General features: G+C 33.4%; 1 protein-coding gene across 1 annotated transcript; it reads left to right on the top strand.

Annotated features, from left to right (window-relative positions):
* Window positions 1-2,027: 2,027 nt before the first annotated feature.
* On the top strand, window positions 2,028-19,713 carry LOC134855301 (uncharacterized; the record flags this gene model as incomplete). Its single annotated transcript, XM_063871789.1, is given in 4 exon segments — window positions 2,028-2,213; window positions 12,429-12,694; window positions 18,957-19,043; window positions 19,250-19,713. Coding segments are annotated over 3 exon segments (762 nt in total), but the record flags the coding sequence as incomplete, so codon positions are not given.
* Window positions 19,714-21,288: the final 1,575 nt, after the last annotated feature.

Raw genomic sequence — 21,288 nt, 5'->3', positions numbered from 1 at the left:
CCGATAAAAATTTTAGTATTTTATGTTCTAACAGGTTCGGCTCAAATAGGACTCTCAAATGAAACGGCTTAGCTGAGAATCGAACCCACGGAACCCTCGGAACAAACTATGTATATGCTGTGCTATGTAGCTGATATTTCTAAGCAACTATACTGATTTTATACTATACTTTCAACTTTAATGCTATATTGCATTAATACAGAACATTCTATACAAAGTAAACGGCTATCCTTGTTTGTTTTGTAGTTATCTGGTCTTGGCAGTCCTTGCCAGTATTATTTTAAACCATTAATAACTGTTTGGCGAACAAAATAGGAAATTGTTGGTTATAAGGTGCATTTGGAACTTTTTGTGTAATAACCTTGCAAATTCCACTTACGGCTTCTATGTCAAACTTTAAAGGTTTCTTTTACAGTCTCTACCTCACATTCAGTGAAGCTCCATTGAACCCATTTACGTGATATATCTGGCAGGAATGATCATCGTCTTTTTTTAAAACTTTTTTTTTCGAAGTATGTTTGGAGCCGGCATCACAGCCAGTTGCTGTGAAGAAACTTCGTGGAAATTTTTCATTAGCGGATTATTGACCAGAGATAATATTGCATAAAAAACTCAGAACTAAAGATACAAACGATTGTTTGTATATGGTAAGAAGTTTCAACTATTTTTTTTTGTAAAATCTGCCCAGTTCTCTGACAGAAGATAACTCATTCCATCAAACGGAAGCATAAAAAAACCTAAAGCTCGGCGCGTGCAAAATTGCGTGGGTCCGTGTATCTGAATGTTCGATGAACAATTCGATGCGCGGAGGTCACGACATGTTATTTTGCGAATAGATAAGATTTGTAATAATTCCTCTGAGATGCTTGATCAATGAAAAAATAGCAATTGCACAATAGCTGTGTCCAACCACTGAAGTTTCATGGATAATAATCGATCAAATTGGATTTTTCTTGTCAGTCTCTGGAAAATATTAAAAATAATTGATTATAATTGATTATAATCGATTGAAAATGAATTATAGTGATACTATTTTTGAGCAATAAAGTCCCAATATAATCGTTTATAATCAATTATCATCGATTATTTTCAAGAAATTTTTATCAAAAAATTAATCAATTTTAATCGATTATAATGCAATCAAAATCCATTTAATGAAATCTTTTTGTGTGTTGTTTTCGCGTTTTCATAATATTGTTGAATTAAAGTTTATTTTGTTCTCTCGCTAAATTTCATTTTTTTCCTTTTTTCAATAGAGTTTCTGAGAATTTACGAAATGTTACCTTTAGATCACACATCAAGTCCCCCTCACGTTCACCCCAATTACAGTTGCCTGTCCCGCTAGGGGTGTTTAGTGTGGGGTTTGGTTAACGCGTAGGAAGGCGGTGGTTTGGGTTTAAATGCGCAAAAGGAGGGATTGTGGGTATTGTGGGGTGGGCGGGGGGGGGGGGGGGCTGGGGGTGGAGGTTGGTTACGTGGGGGTAAAGGGGATACATAAAAAATGAATTATAATGGATTTTCATTTTTCGAAAAAAAATTGATGAAATTGGATTAAAAATCCATTACGTTGTCTAAATTTTCCACTATAATCGATTATTTAGACAACATTTTTGCCAACAAATATCTATTTTAATCAATTTTTTTGACACTTCATTGTGGGGGACTGTGCATACTATGACTCAATTTTTATCTTTGATTTTGCTGGTTTTGTTATTGATTTGAAATGCATCTTGCTTTCTTTTTGCAAATGTAACACTGTTTTCTGTTGTCTAGTTGTTCAGTTTTCAATCAGTACATGGTATTTTTCTAAAGTCTCGACTCGACTAAGCTTATATCGTTTTGGATTGCTATACAAGTCTTCGACGGTCAGATGGTTTTGTAGTACTTGTAGTTAATAATGGTTTTGAGTAAGCTACTTTTCTAAAGCTTTAATCTGTCAGCCAAATGGTTAAATGAGTAAAAGATTGCATGTCCACTAAACACCTACAAATATTTTTTCTTTTACATTTTCAACATTTTCTAACTCGTTCACAATTGACAAATAATTTTGAATGCGTCTGCGAATCTCAATGTTCCAGTCGTACTTTAATTCGGTCTTTTTTGTCAGACGTATTTTCTGTTAACTATCAAACTCTCCGTGTCTAAATGTTATCCACACTTGTTTTCTAAAGGAATTTATCATCGGCTACAAAAAATGTTGTCAGGAGACTGAGGTAAGTTTGTTCAAAATTGAACATAGTGTTGGAGGGTTTTAGAAAGGACACCGTTTCCTAATTAATAGTTTCATCTTATTGAAATATAATTTTAGTAATCATACAATTTAGATACAAACGTTTTTTGGTGGCCATGTGGAGTATAAGTGTCTTATTCAAACTTAGGACAACTGTTTAGCTATGATTTAATTGGGCTTCTGGGAGTGGTTTGATAGGTTCACAATAAACTTTTCCCAAACTGCTAAGCAAAGTTTGAAAATGATTTTTTTTTGCTTCCAAACAGCTCAATGAAAACTGATTCAACTAGTTTTCATTACGAGGCCAAACTGTGCATTTTGTGCATTGTCAGCGGATTCCGCAACAATGACGCTCCCTTTGTTCTTCTTTTGTTCTTTCATTTCCTTTGATCCTTCCGACAAAATTTTAATATGTTTAAAGACTTGTGTCTGGAATCCAGGAACATACAGACACAAAATTGTGCGCATATCCAGTGCACAGTTTTGCCTCGTAATGTTCTTAAACAAACTTATTGCTTTGTGCCATCAAAACACCCTGTATTCTTCTCACCAGAATAGTTTTTCTGAAAACGCTAAATCAGCAGCAGAAAATGCATCACATTTTGTCGACTGAGTTTTTTTCCTTCTTGTCCTTTTGGTTTTTGAATTATTTTAACTGAATAAAAAAAGTTTTGGTCTGATTTTGTGAGAGCTCGGTAAAATTTTTCAAAATTACTGTTTACAGTTTTTCATGGAAGCTCGAAGCAAATAAGTCAGGGTCAACAATAAATTTTAAAATTGCTTAAAATAAATTCAGGAGTAACGATCGAGCAGCCTCTAAAATGCTATCATGAGGCATTCATAATTGTCTTGGTTAAAAACAAAAGGTCGTTCATACTTTTGCGTTCTAACTAATATGATGCTCATCTGATTTATTCTATTTTTCGTATTCAAAAGTTTTTACTTATCTTTCAGGCGTTTTTATTTATAAAATTTTCATTATGAGTTTTTTCCTACTTAATACAAACTGTCAAGAAAAAAGATTTTGATAGGAAAGTTTCATAAAAACGATTTTGGTTTCCTTTGGCTTCAAAAAATTAAATTCAAAGTTGTTTTATATATTATAAGGATATGTTTTGAGAACAATTGTAATCATTTTGTAATTTATTTTAAAGTTTCTTTATTTGGACATAATTATTTTTGCTTATGTTAAACTGAAATTTTTTTTTTCATGTTTTTTGAATTCAAATTAAAAAAAAACATTTCAGTTTTATTTTAGCAAAAGTAACCATGGTCAAAGAAAGAAATTTCAAAATAAAGAGCAAATTTTTTGTTTACTTCCTTTACCATTGCACAAAACTGTTTCATTACAGAGAAACCTAGTTTCAATAATCATCGTGATAAGAAAGAATTTATTAGTGATAATTATCAAATTACTTCAAATCATTAAGAGTCAGACGGTTTTCAGGAGTTTTCAGAGTTATGAAAATTTTCCCTTCGAAACACAATTGTCGCCGCTGAAGTTTTTTTTTCAAAAAGTTTAACTCTTTTTAAAATGATTAGGTGACATTCATAAGAATAAGGCTGATTGAACTTCCATTAGTGTAATTGGTGTAGCGCAAGACCGTGCATAGTCAGCGTTTAATTTAGTCAACCAATTTATTCAGCATTTTTAGCTTCTAGCTTTGCACTTATGGTGTTTTCTTTGAGACTATCAAAAACTTTTGATAAGAGTGTGTCTTATTTCTGACAATCTGTACTGTTTGGCATCTTTATCTGCCATCGGAATTAAATTTTTTCAAAAAAGTATTAGAAGTCTCTGCTTGTAGCGGGAAGGTTGCCGTTCGTTTCATTGACTGAAGATCTTAAATACAAATATACTTTTCACTTCAATTTGAAATTTTTTATCGATCTAAGGATATATAATCAAAATTGAGTTTTTAACGATACCTTTTTTTGCTCTATGTTGACTTTGATTGAACAATTGAAAATTTTAAATAGTAGTTTGTTCAATTTTTCTCTAAACCTGAAACAAAATCTCAAAGATGGTTTCAAGAAATCGAATCAATTGCCGTCCATATACATCACATTCAAAGATTTTATTTTATCCCAATTATCAAAAACGGGTCCATTATTAAACTAATTGATGATTTTCGCTACGCTTCCCCCAGCTTCCTCTCAGTGCATGACATAGTTTCAACTAATGAACTTATTAAGCATCTGGTCAATAGTTTACCCATTTTCTCATCCATATATATTACCGACTTCGTTTAATCGATGCTTAATTTTTATACTAAAGCATTGGGCTTTTTAGAATGTTATTTTCATTTTTTTTGCTGTAAAAACCTTAGTAATTTATATTAGAGGGTTTTCAATTGAACTCAAAATTAGCTTTTATATACCTAAATGTATTCATAAAACAATTATTATGTATGAATCCTCATTTGTAGTTAGTAGAGCATTTGAAAACTTTTAAAGAATAAAAAATTTGTCGATATTTTCCATTCCTTTCATTGCCAATTGTTTGTCTACTTTAAATGAAGTTAGCAAAAAGTGCTATGTCATTGCATATTTAGCATTTGTAAAGCAGAAACTTGCTTTTTTAAACCTACGTACTATTTTTTGGTAAGTGTAGAGCACACTGTCAACATTTTTTGATCTTCGTTCGTACGGTTCTAAACGCAGATCACAGCTTGTTTTATTTCTACATTACCTGATGCATATGTTTGAAAGCAACTGAAAAAATAAATGTGCAGTTTCAGCAGGAGCAAGGATTTTCTTTTTAATATAGCTGCTAAACATCATACACATATACATATTCGAATCACTATACAATACATCGGACAGTTATAATTATGCACAATTGTCGAACACGGGATCATTAATTAAACTGGTAAGTGATTTTTTCTATTCTGCACTCAGTTTTCTCTAAGCGCCGGCCATCACTCTATCTGATAGTATATTAAGGACTTTTTTATTGGACATCTTATTATATTATTCTTGAAATTGACTTTTTTGAAATTGCCTTTTTCCTTGAAAAATTGTCCTAATGATGGATACGCCAATTCGCAAAGATACACTTACGTCTGAAAGTCATACAAATCCTTATTAACGTCGAAAAAGCAAATTTATCAGTTTTTTTAGAAGTTATAACGCGCGTAGCAACATTTCCATACTTCACACTGCATTTGGTGCTGATTTATGACTTCAATTAAAGATATACAATGTGTCGATGTTTTTGATATGCTGGTATGGCCATATCTGGCTTGTCCACAGTTTACACAGAAAGGTTTATTTATGCATATACCAATTTTTTATAAAGAAGAAAGTCGTTTTGATAATAACGCTTTGATATATTGCGCCAAATTTTCTCTCCAACGCAAAATAAACAGTGTCAAAAATCTTGTTGTACTGATGATTTTCATGATTTGTGTCGTTTGGTTTGAATTCAATTTTTGTTTTGAGTTTTCAAATAGCATGCTTTTAAGAAGAAAAAAATAAATTTTTCTGACAACATAATCAAAATTTTTGACAACATAATCAATTTTATTGCTATTTCATGGCAGTAGCAATAGTTTTTGTTGCAATTGTATGGCAGTTTTATGGCAAAAACAATGGATTTTATTGCAATTTTATGGCGAAAGCAATCAATTTTATTGCAATTTCATGGCGACTTCAGAGCGAAAAAATAGATTTTGTGCAACATTTTCTCAATACAATCAATTTTTATCCGAGAAACTTCGGTGCGGGTCGAGCTGTTTTTAGAGTAGATTGTTTTAAAGCAACTCTAACTGCATTTAAAAAAGAATTCAAAAACTAATTGTTTGACAAAATGGCTATTTTTTTTGTTCAAATAAAAATGCTATATGTGGTGGTGAAACAGTTTAAATAGTTATCAGTGGTCATAAAGTGGTTAAACATGAGATAATTTATGGTTAAAATGTTCAAAAATACCTGTTGAACCAGAAATTTGATAATGCGAGAAAAAATTGAAGCTGCTTTTAATTGGTGTTTTCTTAGTTCTTAGTACAACAAAGAATAACGGCAAAGAAAAATGGCAGAGACTTGCGTACAAAGAACTTTGTCCGCAATCAAAACAATAACAGAATTTGAAGAATATAAAACATGGTTATTGAGAGTTTTTATCATTGATAACCGGCATTTGTAGATTTTTTATCGGAGTTAATGTTCCTACTTCTTCAAAGCTAAAGACAGAGATCTGAGCCATTATTTCCTATTGTTGAAAGTAAAAATAGCAATTGCACAACTTCTGCGTAGCCGTTAGATTGTTTCGAAGAAATTATAAATAACGGCTTCATAAATGACTGCAAAATTAGAATTATTGAAAAAATATGCCTTTTTTCTTTATTTCCAAAAACGTTCGTTTTAGGTGGTGCTAAAGTTAAAAATGTCTCTGTTGACACAAAACGCACGTTTTGAGCCATAAAACGCGCCCAAGCTGGCCTTGAGACAAAAATAGTACGTAGAAATATTGTTTCATTGCTCGCACTGAAAGAAAGGGCAATGACTAGTATACTGATTAGTCAAAGTTGCAGAGAACTTGCTGAAAAAGAATTTGTTAAAAACATTGCACTTGTGGTCCGCCAGATGACGGAAACCCGAAGTAGAAGAGAGAACTAAGTTACTCTTGGTAATTAGCTGAAATTGCTACCGTTTGCTATTTTTTAATAGCCAACTAAAAATAAACTAAATCACATCTATCAAAAAAACGTTCCCCTCAATTTTTAAACCTCATCTTCCTCATTTCGTCAGTGGAACTATTTACCTGAAAAATAAGCCAGGCATGATCTTCGAAACTTTTAAAGGTTTTTTTTTTCAACTAGTTTTTGACATGAAATTCAAAAATCCGTTCAATATATCTGATAGCTTAATTTGCACAATTTTTCAGTTCAGTACAAGTTTTTACGGAATTGCGGCTGTCACTAATGCACCTTAAAGTTCATTATTCATGGACATTTCAGCTGAAATTTTTGCTACACTGCGGTCATAGCACGAACAGTCAAGCATATTGATTATGGTTGCAAAAGTGGTCAATATTTCCGCTAAATTACACTCGAAAGTCAGCAGAAAGAAAGATCATTGTTTGTATCTCGACTGTTAACATCGCATTTTTTGTTAGTGACTCGAAAGTTGTTACTCAAACATTTTAGCAGTTGAAGCTCTTTTGTTGTTTATTTTTAGCGAAGGGCTAGCAAAAATAAAGATAACTGTTTTTAACTTGTTAGTAGCACCAAGTAATTTTTCTTCGTGACTAAAAAATTCAACTCTAGAAACGTTAAGTAGCTGAAAAAAGTTTTCGACAGAGTAATTTTTTTCCTATCAAATGGACGCATAAAACATTTGGATGAGCATTCGTTTCTTTTGTTTGTTAAACTAAGCCTGGTCTACGTCATAGGCAAAAGTCACAATTTTTAGCATGTGATTTTTCATTCATACTTATTTCAAAATAAGTGATACTGCAAGTAAATAAATTTCCAATGTTTGGACGTTCAGAGTATAAAGTTTGCCTATCTTGAAAATTTCCGATATTGAAATTGCACGTTAAAAATTTCACCATAAGCTTTGTGTATTGAGTTTTAATACAAGCTTTTTCACATATGGGTGTCAGCCCAGACTATTATTTAAATAGAAAAATTCTGTGAACAATTTTTCGGAGCAATTATTTTTCAGATGCTTTATCGGTGTACATTTAGCGATTGCACAATAGTTGCGTGAAAGTATTATTTGATTAAATTGTTTTGAAGCTAGTATAACGACTCTGAAAAAAGAAGGCAAAATTAGATTGATTGAAAAGTTCGGCCAATGATTTTTCAAATATGCATTGCTAAACGCTGAAGTTCAAAATATCTCTGTTGAAACAGAAATATCTCTGTTAAAAATATCCCTGTTGACACAAAAAGTAAATTGAGCCAGAAAAAAACGTTCAAGCTGACTATGTCCGACAAAATAGTAAATTTCATTGCTCGTGACGGAGGAAAAAACAATGAATAGCTTACTGATTTGTGAAAATTGCGGAGAATTTGCTGAAAACCGGCTAGCACCTTCTTTTGGACATTTTTATTTCTGGTGCGCAGATGACAGAAACCTGAAATAGAACAGAGAACTAAGATACTCTTGGTAATAAGCTGGAAATGCTAACATTCTCCTATTTCTAATAGCCTACTAAAATCAAATAAAATCACATCTATAAAAAATTTCCACTTCAATTTCTTGAAAAGCTCACCTACATCATTTCTTTAGTGGACCTATTTACCTGAAAAAAAAGCCAATCATGAGCTACAAAACTCCTTAAAGGTTTTCTTTTTGAAAAAATTATTGACATGAACATAAGAAATCCGTTCAATATATCCGATAGCTGTGATTGCATAATTTTTCAGTTCGATACAAGTTTTTTGAGTAGTTTAGAAACCTATAGATATGCAATTACGGCTGTCACTGACCTTAATTGCGGCTGAACCTTAATGAATCTTCATGATGGAAATTTCAGCTGGAATTGTCGCTACATGGCAGTCACAGCACAAATTGGCAAACATTCGGATTATATTCCGCTAAGTTGCACATAAAGTCCGCAGAAAGAAAGATCACTGTTTGTATCTCGACTGTTAAAACCGCATTTTTTGTCATTGACTAGAATGTTGTCACTCAAAATGCTTAGCAGTTGAAGCTCTTGTGTTGTTTTTATTAGTGAAGGGCTAGCAAAAATAAAGATAACTGTTTGTAACTTGTTATTAACACCATTTCTTCATGCTTAAAAAGTTTTAGCTCAAAATGTTTTGTAGCTGAAAAAAGTGTTTTTCGACAGAAAATTTTTTTTTCTTATCATATGGAAGCATAAAAAGTTTAAATGAACTTTTTTCGTTTCTTTTGTATGACAAACTGAGCCTGGTCCACGTCATAGACAAAAAACAGAATATTTTGCTACGATTTTTTAAAAATTTAAATTTATTTCAGCAATTAAATGATTTTGTAAGTGAAAAAATTCTCAATGTTTGGAAGTTTTAGGGTATAGTGTTTGCTTATCTCGAAAACTTCATGTACTGAAATTGCACGACAAGCAGTTCGACCATATGCTGCGTGTATTGAGTTTTATGACAAGCGTTTTCAAATATGGGTGTCAGCCCAGATTAATATTTAAATAGAAAAACTATGAAAAAAGAAGGCAAAATTAGATTGATTGAAAAGTTCGGCCAATGATTTTTCAAATATGCATTGCTAAACGCTGAAGTTGAAAATATCTCTGTTGAAACAGAAATATCTCTGTTAAAAATATCCCTGTTGACACAAAAAAAAATTGAGCCAGAAAAAAAACGTTCAAGCTGACTATGTCCGACAAAATAGTAAATTTCATTGCTCGTGACGGAGGAAAAAACAATGAATAGCTTACTGATTTGTGAAAATTGCGGAGAATTTGCTAAAAACCGGCTAGCACCTTCTTTCGGACATTTTTATTTCTGGTGCGCAGATGACAGAAACCTGAAATAGAACAGAGAACTAAGGTACTCTTGGTAATTAGCTGGAAATGCTAACATTCTCCTATTTCTAATAGCCTACTAAAATCAAATAAAATCACATCTATAAAAAATTTCCACTTCAATTTCTTGAAAAGCTCACCTACATCATTTCTTTAGTGGACCTGTTTACCTGAAAAAAAAAAGCCAATCATGAGCTACAAAACTCCTTAAAGGTTTTCTTTTTGAAAAAATTATTGACATGAACTTAAGAAATCCGTTCAATATATCCGATAGCTGTGTTTGCATAATTTTTCAGTTCGATACAAGTTTTTTGAGTAGTTTAGAAACCTATAGATATGCAATTACGGCTGTCACTGACCTTAATTGCGGCTGAACCTTAATGAATCTTCATGATGGAAATTTCAGCTGGAATTGTCGCTACATGGCAGTCACAGCACACATGGCAAACATTCGGATTATATTCCGCTAAGTTGCACATAAAGTCCGCAGAAAGAAAGATCACTGTTTGTATCTCGACTGTTAAAACCGCATTTTTTGTCATTGACTAGAATGTTGTCACTCAAAATGCTTAGCAGTTGAAGCTCTTGTGTTGTTTTTATTAGTGAAGGGCTAGCAAAAATAAAGATAACTGTTTGTAACTTGTTATTAACACCATTTCTTCACGCTTAAAAAATTTTAGCTCAAAATGTTTTGTAGCTGAAAAAAGTGTTTTTCGACAGAAAAAATTTTTTTTTTCTTATCATATGGAAGCATAAAAAGTTTAAATGAACTTTTTTCGTTTCTTTTGTATGACAAACTGAGCCTGGTCCACGTCATAGACAAAAAACAGAATATTTTGCATACGATTTTTTAAAAATTTAAATTTATTTCAGCAATTAAATGATTTTGTAAGTAAAAAAATTCTCAATGTTTGGAAGTTTTAGGGTATAGTGTTTGCTTATCTCGAAAACTTCATGTACTGAAATTGCACGACAAGCAGTTCGACCATATGCTGCGTGTATTGAGTTTTATGACAAGCGTTTTCAAATATGGGTGTCAGCCCAGATTAATATTTAAATAGAAAAACTATGAAAAAAGAAGGCAAAATTAGATTGATTGAAAAGTTCGGCCAATGACTTTTCAAATATGCATTGCTAAACGCTGAAGTTGAAAATATCTCTGTTGAAACAGAAATATCTCTGTTAAAAACATCCCTGTTGACACAAAAAAAAATTGAGCCAGAAAAAAACGTTCAAGCTGACTATGTCCGACAAAATAGTAAATTTCATTGCTCGTGACGGAGGAAAAAACAATGAATAGCTTACTGATTTGTGAAAATTGCGGAGAATTCGCTGAAAACCGGCTAGCACCTTCTTTCGGACATTTTTATTTCTGGTGCGCAGATGACAGAAACCTGAAATAGAACAGAGAACTAAGATACTCTTGGTAATTAGCTGGAAATGCTAACATTCTCCTATTTCTAATAGCCTACTAAAATCAAATAAAATCACATCTATACAAAATTTCCACTTCAATTTCTTGAAAAGCTCACCTACATCATTTCTTTAGTGGACCTATTTACCTGAAAAAAAAAGCCAATCATGAGCTACAAAACTCCTTAAAGGTTTTCTTTTTGAAAAGATTATTGACATGAACTTAAGAAATCCGTTCAATATATCCGATAGCTGTGTTTGCATAATTTTTCAGTTCGATACAAGTTTTTTGAGTAGTTTAGAAACCTATAGATATGCAATTACGGCTGTCACTGACCTTAATTGCGGCTGAACCTTAATGAATCTTCATGATGGAAATTTCAGCTGGAATGGTCGCTACATGGCAGTCACAGCACAAATTGGCAAACATTCGGATTATATTCCGCTAAGTTGCACATAAAGTCCGCAGAAAGAAAGATCACTGTTTGTATCTCGACTGTTAAAACCGCATTTTTTGTCATTGACTAGAATGTTGTCACTCAAAATGCTTAGCAGTTGAAGCTCTTGTGTTGTTTTTATTAGTGAAGGGCTAGCAAAAATAAAGATAACTGTTTGTAACTTGTTATTAACACCATTTCTTCATGCTTAAAAAGTTTTAGCTCAAAATATTTTGTAGCTGAAAAAAGTGTTTTTCGACAGAAAAAATTTTTTTTCTTATCATATGGAAGCATAAAAAAGTTTAAATGAACTTTTTTCGTTTCTTTTGTATGACAAACTGAGCCTGGTCCACGTCATAGACAAAAAACAGAATATTTTGCTTACGATTTTTTAAAAATTTAAATTTATTTCAGCAATTAAATGATTTTGTAAGTGAAAAAATTCTCAATGTTTGGAAGTTTTAGGGTATAGTGTTTGCTTATCTCGAAAACTTCATGTACTGAAATTGCACGACAAGCAGTTCGACCATATGCTGCGTGTATTGAGTTTTATGACAAGCGTTTTCAAATATGGGTGTCAGCCCAGATTAATATTTAAATAGAAAAACTCTGCGATCTCATCATTGTAAAAGTAGGGATTGCACAAAAGTTGCGTGAAAGTATTTTTTGATTGGATTGTTTTGAAGCAATTATAACGACTCTGAAAACGAAGGCATCATTAGAAAGATTGAAAAGTTCGGCCACTGTTTTTTTAATATGTATTGTTAAACGCAGAAAATAAGTTAAAATATCTCTGCTGAAACAGAAAAATCACTGTTAAAAATGTCCCTGTTGACACAAAAAAAAAACAAATTGAGCCAGAAAAAAAACGTTTAAGCTGACTCTGTGCGACAAAGAAAATAGTTTCATTGCTCGTGACAGACGAAAGAACAATGAATAGCTTACTGATTTGTGAAAGTTGCGGAGAGTTTGCGGAAATCATGCTAGAACTGTCTTGCGGACATTTCATTTGTGGTCAAACAGATGATGAAAACCTCAAATCGAGTGACAGCCAACTCTTGGAAACCCTGGAAAGCAAGAGATGCCCCAAACACAAAGATTGCCAAAAGAAAATAGAGAATCTGCGAAAGATATATGTCCAAGGTAAAAATACAGTTCCACTTTATTCGTTCAGTTGACTTGTCTAGCAATATTGAAAGTAGCAAAATTTACCAGGATTTTAATTATAATCAATTATATGTCAAAACTTCAGATTACTGTTCCTGCGATGCCAGAATTTTTCAATTAAACAATGACTCATGCCTAACAGACAGAACTTTGAAACCTAGACAATATAACATCTGATTTGCAAAAATCGCTTTTATTTTGCTGCCGTGTTTTGTCTTTTTTCCTATTTGTTTGATATCTTTGCGCTATGTAGGGGAAAAAATTTGACCACAACATTTTTAATGATGTTTTTTAAAGTTAATTAGTATCATTTAGTTATTTGCAAGGGCTTCAATTTTGCAAGGTAAAATAACAATAGTAAAATTAAATTGACGCCAAATGACGCACTGAAAACGAGAATTTTCCAGTCTTGATTGAGTTAGGTTTACAAAAATATTCAAGAAAAAGTTAAATTTTTGTTTTATTTGCAAACGATGTTAGAAGCATGATAATTACATCTTTGACAGTTTCAGCTTTTTTGGTCGTAGCTTTGCCAACTTTTTTACTGAGCCACAAGACAATTAACAGAGTTTAACGTTGCAAAGTTGTGATTTGAAAACTTGATTTTTTTTCAGTGCCAGTCTTGCAAACTCATTACTAGCCAAACTGTGCAAACGAGATAGGTACAATTTTTGGTGTATGTAGGCTTCTACCCCGACACAATTCTATAAAATTTTAAACTTTGTATCAAAGAAGAAAAGGAACAAACGGAGATCAAAAAGAGTGTCCCTGTTGCTGATTCCGCTTACAATTCACAAAAACAGTTTTTCCCCGTAATGCTCAATATTGAAAATTTCTTAAAAAAACTGCTGTAGCCGATGCCACTAAGGCTAATAGCAATTTTTTTATCAACTGTTTTTTGTTATAATTTTCGCTGTAGCATGAGATTTCGTTAATTTGAAGTTTTTCGCGACAGCAAAGACATTGCTCTAAGAAATGCTCAAAGTTAAAAAAAAGTGGAAGCTTTAGAAATTGTAAAAGTGGAACGCAAGTGAAGTTCAGTGACAGTCTAACTCTGCATTCTACGCTTTCCTGACAAATCGAAAATCGTTTTTATTGCATCCGACATACAGCAAATTTGACTATCAGCTTGTCCAATTACACAAATACCAAACCTACGCGCTTCAAATTTTCATATAAAAAACTGTTCTTTTCTACAGTAGCCCCGCTCCTCAGAAATTTCTAAGCAACCCTCAAAAAGTCACTACTAGGGGTACAGTCTTTTTTTTTCAGGTGGAAGGGGGTTGGGAGATATAATGGAAAAAAACCCCTGAAAAAATTTTACACAAATAGCGTGCAATTTTATGACTAACTTCCTTAATCCTAAAGTTTTTCACTCACCATCAGCTTAATATTTTTTAATTGATTGAACATCAGAATAGAGAAATTGCTTAAAATGTTTTTTTTTGCTATACGCTGCTTTTTCAAAAATTTTGATTTTTTGGCAGCGCAATTTTACTATGCTCTTAAAATATAATTTGTTTGTGGATTCTGTAAAAGGTCTTATTTTTAAGCAATTTTGAGACTTAAATTGTTTTAGCTACTCGTACGTTGAATCCAAAACAACAACAAAGAAAAAAAACAATTGGATGATGCGGATTATACAAAAAACTTGTTTTTGTCTGTCGTGGCATCCACTTGCAATTCACAAATAGCACAGTTTGGACTCGTAATGAGGCATATTTTTTTGGCAGTGCCTCATAGAAGAATCCGGAAGTTTTAGATTTTTGTTCCAATTTGCGAAAAAAGTGACGGATTGTTCATACTCGAGGTGCTTTTTACTTCTCCTGTAAAATTTCGACTTTTTCACTAGCAATTTTGACAAATTTTCTCTGTATATTTCAGAAGGTACTGTTGGTTTCAGCTCAAACTTAAAATTGTTTTCTTTTGTGATCATAATTTGTAAAACAATGTGGGTTTGAAAATTATTAATTTGGCCAAATTGGGACAGTTAATGCTTGCATTTTGTTGTGTTTATAACGCGTATATCCGGTTAAATCCATTTTTATGCAATGAAATCAAATATTTCTCAAATTCCATTTATTCTGATAAACCCATTTATTACATTCAAAATTGATTTACTTTTCTAAATAGTTTTTTGTATATCAATTCTTACGAAACGTATTCTGTATTAAAACTGATCTGACGCAAGTTCAATCTCATGTTTGTCAACGCGTGTTTAAAGTTTGTTTTGGGGAATATCTATCAAAATTATCCACTTATTCTTAATTCTTAAATCGGTGATTATTTGTTATGGTTTTAACCCCCGTAACTCTCTTAATCAATTGAATGATGATAATTTTTTAAGTTCATTATCCAAATGATACTGCTCTTGAACATCAAAGCGCCTTTCAGCCACTTCAAGCTGGCGCCTCAGTAGATCTAACTAGTTAAGCAACAAGGTCAACGAATTATTCAACCAGTTTACCTCAGCCTCTTATTCAAAACGTTCTTTATCCAAATGATACTGCTCTTCAACATCAAAGCGCCGTTCAGCCACTTCAAGCTGGCGCCTCAGTAGATCTAAATAGTTATGCAACAAGGCCAACGAGTTATTCAACCAGTTTCCCCCAGCTTCCTGGTCAAAACGTTCTTTATCCAAATTATACTGCTCATCAACATCAAAGCGCCTTTCAGCCACTTCAAGCTGGCGCCTCAAAAGATCTAAATAGTTATGCAACAAGGCCAACGAGTTATTCAATCAGTTTCCCCCAGCTTCTTGGTCAAAACGTTCTTTAATCAGTTCAAAGTCTGTCTGAATCAATTTTACTGTGCTTATAAATTATAATTTATTTGTGGACCCCACAAATTGTTCCGGATTCTGTAAAAGGTCTGATGTTTAAGCAATTTTGAGACTTCAGCTACTTGTACGTTGAATCCAAAACAACAGCAAAGAAAATAGAAAAAAATGGATGCTGCGGAATTCCCAAAAAAACTTGTTTTTGTCTGTCGTGGCATTCACTTGCAATTCACAATTAGCACAGTTTGGACTCGTAAAGAGGCATAGTTTTTCGGCAGTGCCTTATAGAAGAATCCGGAAATTTTTTGTTTTTTGTTCCTATTTGCGAAAAAAGTGACGGTTTGTTCAAGCTCGAGGTGGTTTTTTTCTCCCGAAAAAGTTTGAATTTTTCACTAGCATTTTTTGACAGATTTTATTTGTATCTTTTAGAAGGTAGTGTCGGTTTCAGCTCAAACCTAAATTTTGTTTTTCACTTGTGATCATAATTTGTAAAAAAAAATGTGAGTTTAAGTATTGCTAATTTGGCCAAATTGGGACAGTTAACCCTTGAATTTTGTTGTGTTAATAACGCTTATATCCGACTAAAACCATTGTTATGCAATGAAACCAATTTTTTCTGAAATTCCATTTATTCTGATAAATCCATTTATTCCATTCAAAATTGATTTACTTTTCAAAATAATTTATCGTATATCACTTTTTGCGAAACAAATTCGGTATAAAAACTGATTTGACGCAAGTTCAATCTCATAATTGTCAACGCGTGTGTTTAAATTTTGTTTTGGGGAATATTTATCAGAACATTTCAATTATTCTTAAATCGGTGATTGTTTGTTATGGTTTTTACCCCGTAACTCTCCTAATCAATTGAAAGGTGATCATTTTTTTAGTTCATTCTCCAAATGATACTGCTCTTCAACATCAAAGCGCCTTTCAGCCACCTCAAGCTGGCGCCTCAGTAGATCAAATTAGGTATGCAACAAGGCCAACGAGTTATTCAACCAGTTTCCCTCAGCCTCTTGGTCAAAACGTTCTTTATCCAAATGATACTACTCTTCAACATCAAAGCGCCTTTCAGCCACCTCAAGCTGGCGCCTCAGTAGATCAAATTAGGTAGGCAACAAGGCCAACGAGTTATTCAACCAGTTTCCCTCAGCCTCTTGGTCAAAACGTTCTTTATCCAAATGATACTGCTCTTCAACATCAAAGCGCCTTTCAGCCACCTCAAGCTGGCGCCTCAGTAGATCAAATTAGGTATGCAACAAGGCCAACGAGATATTCAACCAGTTTCTCTCAGCCTCTTGGTCAAAACGTTCTTTATCCAAATGATACTACTCTTCAACATCAAAGCGCCTTTCAGCCACCTCAAGCTGGCGCCTCAGTAGATCAAATTAGGTATGCAACAAGGCCAACGAGTTATTCAACCAGTTTCCCTCAGCCTCTTGGTCAAAACGTTCTTTATCCAAATGATACTACTCTTCAACATCAAAGCGCCTTTCAGCCACCTCAAGCTGGCGCCTCAGTAGATCAAATTAGGTATGCAACAAGGCCAACGAGTTATTCAACCAGTTTCCCTCAGCCTCTTGGTCAAAACGTTCTTTATCCAAATGATACTGCTCTTCAACATCAAAGCGCCTTTCAGCCACCTCAAGCTGGCGCCTCAGTAGATCAAATTAGGTATGCAACAAGGCCAACGAGATATTCAACCAGTTTCTCTCAGCCTCTTGGTCAAAACGTTCTTTATCCAAATGATACTGCTCTTCAACATCAAAGCGCCTTTCAGCCACCTCAAGCTGGCGCCTCAGTAGATCAAATTAGGTATGCAACAAGGCCAACGAGTTATTCAACCAGTTTCCCTCAGCCTCTTGGTCAAAACGTTCTTTATCCAAATGATACTGCTCTTCAACATCAAAACGCCTTTCAGCCACCTCAAGCTGGCGCCTCAGTAGATCAAATTAGGTATGCAACAAGGCCAACGAGTTATTCAACCAGTTTCCCTCAGCCTCTTGGTCAAAACGTTCTTTATCCAAATGATACTGCTCTTCAACATCAAAGCGCCTTTCAGCCACCTCAAGCTGGCGCCTCAGTAGATCAAATTAGGTATGCAACAAGGCCAACGATTTATTCAACCAGTTCTTCCCAGCTTCTTGGTCAAAAAGTTCTTCAATCAGTTCAAAGTCTGTCTGAATCATTTCAGAAAGTCAAGAGCAAAGTGCTTCGATTGCCACCTACGCCTGAGGAAAAAAGAGCGCATCTTCGCTTACGGTCCACTCTAAAGCGCAATCAACAAAAAGCTGTAGACGCTTTGCAAAGGGTGGCACAAGAAAAAGGTATATATTATAGCAAATATTTGGCCCGCCAATTTTTCTAAAGAAATTAAATTCATCAAATGAATGTTCTCATTTTAAACGTGAATGGTTACCTCGAGAGAAAGTAATGGTCACAATTTCGGGTTTTATTGCATGAGCTCATATATACTTTTTGGCCCCACAAATGATGGATTTATGATAGAACTGTTTTTTGTCGGATTTTTTTTGCTGGCGTAACATTAAGAAGAATTCTATCAGCAAAGTAATCCGGTATGCGTGTTTTTTCAATTCACAAAAAACTAGACCACTGCATTTAATGATCATTAACAGTACCGCCACGAGGAGGCTTACACTTGGTCCACAGTGAAGAGTATAGCACAGCGGTTGGGACTACAACAAACACGCTACCACAAAAATTGAAAACTACGAAACATTCAAATCAAACGTAAACCATAAAAGAAAAACTTGTTTTAAATAAAGAAAAACACAACCGAAGCAAGTTTTAGGTTCAAATTTCGAATTTGTCAGCAAATTTTTTCAGTTGAACTCAAATACGCTTTGAGTCACGTAGAAACTTTCTGCTTGCAACACATCTTTATGGGTCACACAAATTCGCACAAGACCGTGAAAACAAGTTAGGTTACGCTACGTCGCAATATGTCTGTTTGACTCGAACAAAGTTGCAACGTAATTTTTTGTTCGCGCGAAACGTTTCTGTCTTGCAAAGTTACAACTAAATCATTTTTTGTCGCAATGTTGAATTTTTGAATAAAAAATAAATCTTTTGATTTGTTGATGATCTGCATTGATGATCCATTGATGGCAGTTGTAACATAACATAACTGTCACTTTGCGAGTTCGTATAATTTCTGCCTGATATCAACTTATTTAAATACTATGTATGTAAACATGCGCATGTTGAGTCACAATGCCCGCAACAGCTGTTTTGTGTCGGGATGGTCCAAACTTTATCAGTTTTGGTTCAATGTGGCACATCTTAGGTTCCCGACATTGACCCAGATTACAAGCAAATCAATCAAATAAATTACATAAAGACTATTTGAGCCTTATTCTTGATAGCTGTTGATGTTTGGTGTAATTATAATTTTGATGTAACGATAATGGCGTTTCTTCTCTATCGCTTTTTCAGATGGAGCTTTCATTTTGGTGGACGATTTTTCAAATCAGGCTATGAGTGTTGATGACTTCATATCGGCGTTTGTGCTGGACTGGGATGGTAAGGGAAAATCTCACGGTTATTTTCTTATAAGTTTTAATTAATCAGCTATACAAAAAAGAGTCAGACAAGTCAACTTTTTTTTCTTCAAAAATTAGGACAAATGCGCAGAGTTTTCAAGGGCATACTAAAAAGGTTTCAATAATGTTCTTAGCAATACTCTCAGGCGCAGTTTGCGACTTGTCTAAGAACGCGAACTTTTATAGATTCCAAGTTCCATCGCGAAAAAGGTTTGCTGCATGTGTTACGTCTGAGGACGTCAGACTTTGATAGCCGAGGTGATTTTGAGTTCCCATTAGCGAAAGGTGACAGGCAAGTGCGAGGAGGGTTGGTTTATCATCAGCCAAATTCAAATTGGATAAGAGTAGGGCTTCATGTCAGGGGCCGATATGATGGAGGGAACGAAGATTGGATCATGATGAACGGAAATGCAAATGAGTGGGCGGTGGGGTTTCATGGAAGCAGTGAAGATGGCACGCGCTCTATTTCACAGACCAGACAATTCAAAGTTACTGGAAGTGGACAAGCATACAGTACTTACACCGACATTAATCACTTAAGCGATATGAAAGGTGAGTCTTGCGGTGGAGGTGCTTATTTTGGAGCGAAAATAGAAAGAAGTGAGCCTTACGCAACCTACGAACCAGAAGGTCACAAAATAGTTATTCAGGTTAGATTTTTCAAAATGATTGCATTTTTCTCAGCTGTTTTAAACGTTCAACGAATTTTTCTTCAAAAGCAAAAATAGCTTAGCTTTGGTGAACGTTATATCAATTTTCCCGGATTGACCTCGATGGAATAAAAAGACTTATCATAGAACTTCAAATACGATGTCTATACAAAAATTTATGATATGATAACAGTTCAAAGAAATCGTACCACAAGCTTTTTTCAATCGAAACTTTTTTTTTCCAAAAGATCAAACAAATCAATTTTGAGGCAGTTTTTGTTGTTTAGGAACTATGGCCTCAGAAAATTGTCATAGAATTTTCATTTTGTAATGACATAATGACATAATGACATGTGTTATTAACATGTGTTAATGAAATTTGTAATAACGTAATGACATGTGTTATTAGTTTTTCTAAAAAATCATCGGGTTGAGAAAAAGAATAGTTTTTCATTATTTTGCAAACTCGCTTCTATGCTTAAGCGAGCATTTCACCAAAAAAAATGCCGGGAAAATATTATATTTTGCTTTTAAAACGTATTCAGACTTTTCCCACAAAAAATTATGTTAATGTATAAAATACAAGGATTTTCGTTTTTTATTAATTAATATGAACCTATCTCTACAATGAAAAGACACTTTTTACCTTCGAAGTTTGTTGTATAGTAAATTTTCAGCCATATACAACAGATACACAAGCCGGCGAAATCTGTGACAAAAAAAAACAAAATTATTCTAATCTAAGATAAAAAATTTCAATTGATAAACACATTGAAAAGGTTCTGGTGTCCATATAAATTAGCGCATACTTGTCCCATGTATCAGGATAAAAAATATGCAGTTTGTTCTTAGTTGATCTATTTTGTTCAAATGAAATTAATGATTAAGGTTTTGTTTTTCTGAGCATAAACTGTGATGTATATTTGCATTGCACAACTTTTCAGTATTTTTCTTCTTTGAGCACTTTTTTTTTACAATATTTTAGAATTTCAAGACCAATTTGGAAACCATTCGCTTAGTTTTGAGATATAGTTTCAATATATAGTGTTTTTGTTTGTCATTAGCTAATATAAGCCAATGTCTGTAATAAACAGTCACTGTTTCTGATTTCAAATTTTTTTCAATAAGTTAACTTCTTGCCATACACAATAATACATTTCTTATTATATAAGTCTGTAAATAAGAAACTCGAACAATATTATACACGGAAGACGTCATAATTTGCAGTTCATCTGATTGATAGTGACACTTACCTTCTGGGTGATATTATAAAAAAATCTTATTTGTTAGTGTGTTTTTGGATAGATACAAATTATCAAAACATTATTATTTCAAACATGGAAAATTGTTTCTAAAATTACGCTTCTAAAATAATTTCTCAGTATGGAAAACAGACTATAGTTTCAGTTTACAAAAATTTTGAGAACCTTTTTGTGGAAAATCGTTTTTGCAAATAGATTGTTATGTATTGCCAGATTTTGAGAAAAATGCTTATTTTAATATTTCATTGTATGGTAATAATGCTTTCTACCTAATTTAAGGCATTTAAAAAAATTGAATAAAACTTTATGATAA

Source organism: Symsagittifera roscoffensis, chromosome 10 (assembly GCF_963678635.1).
Source record: "Symsagittifera roscoffensis chromosome 10, txSymRosc1.1, whole genome shotgun sequence".
Classification (NCBI taxonomy): Eukaryota; Metazoa; Xenacoelomorpha; order Acoela; family Convolutidae; genus Symsagittifera; species Symsagittifera roscoffensis.
This window is presented reverse-complemented; position numbering and strand designations above follow the sequence as displayed.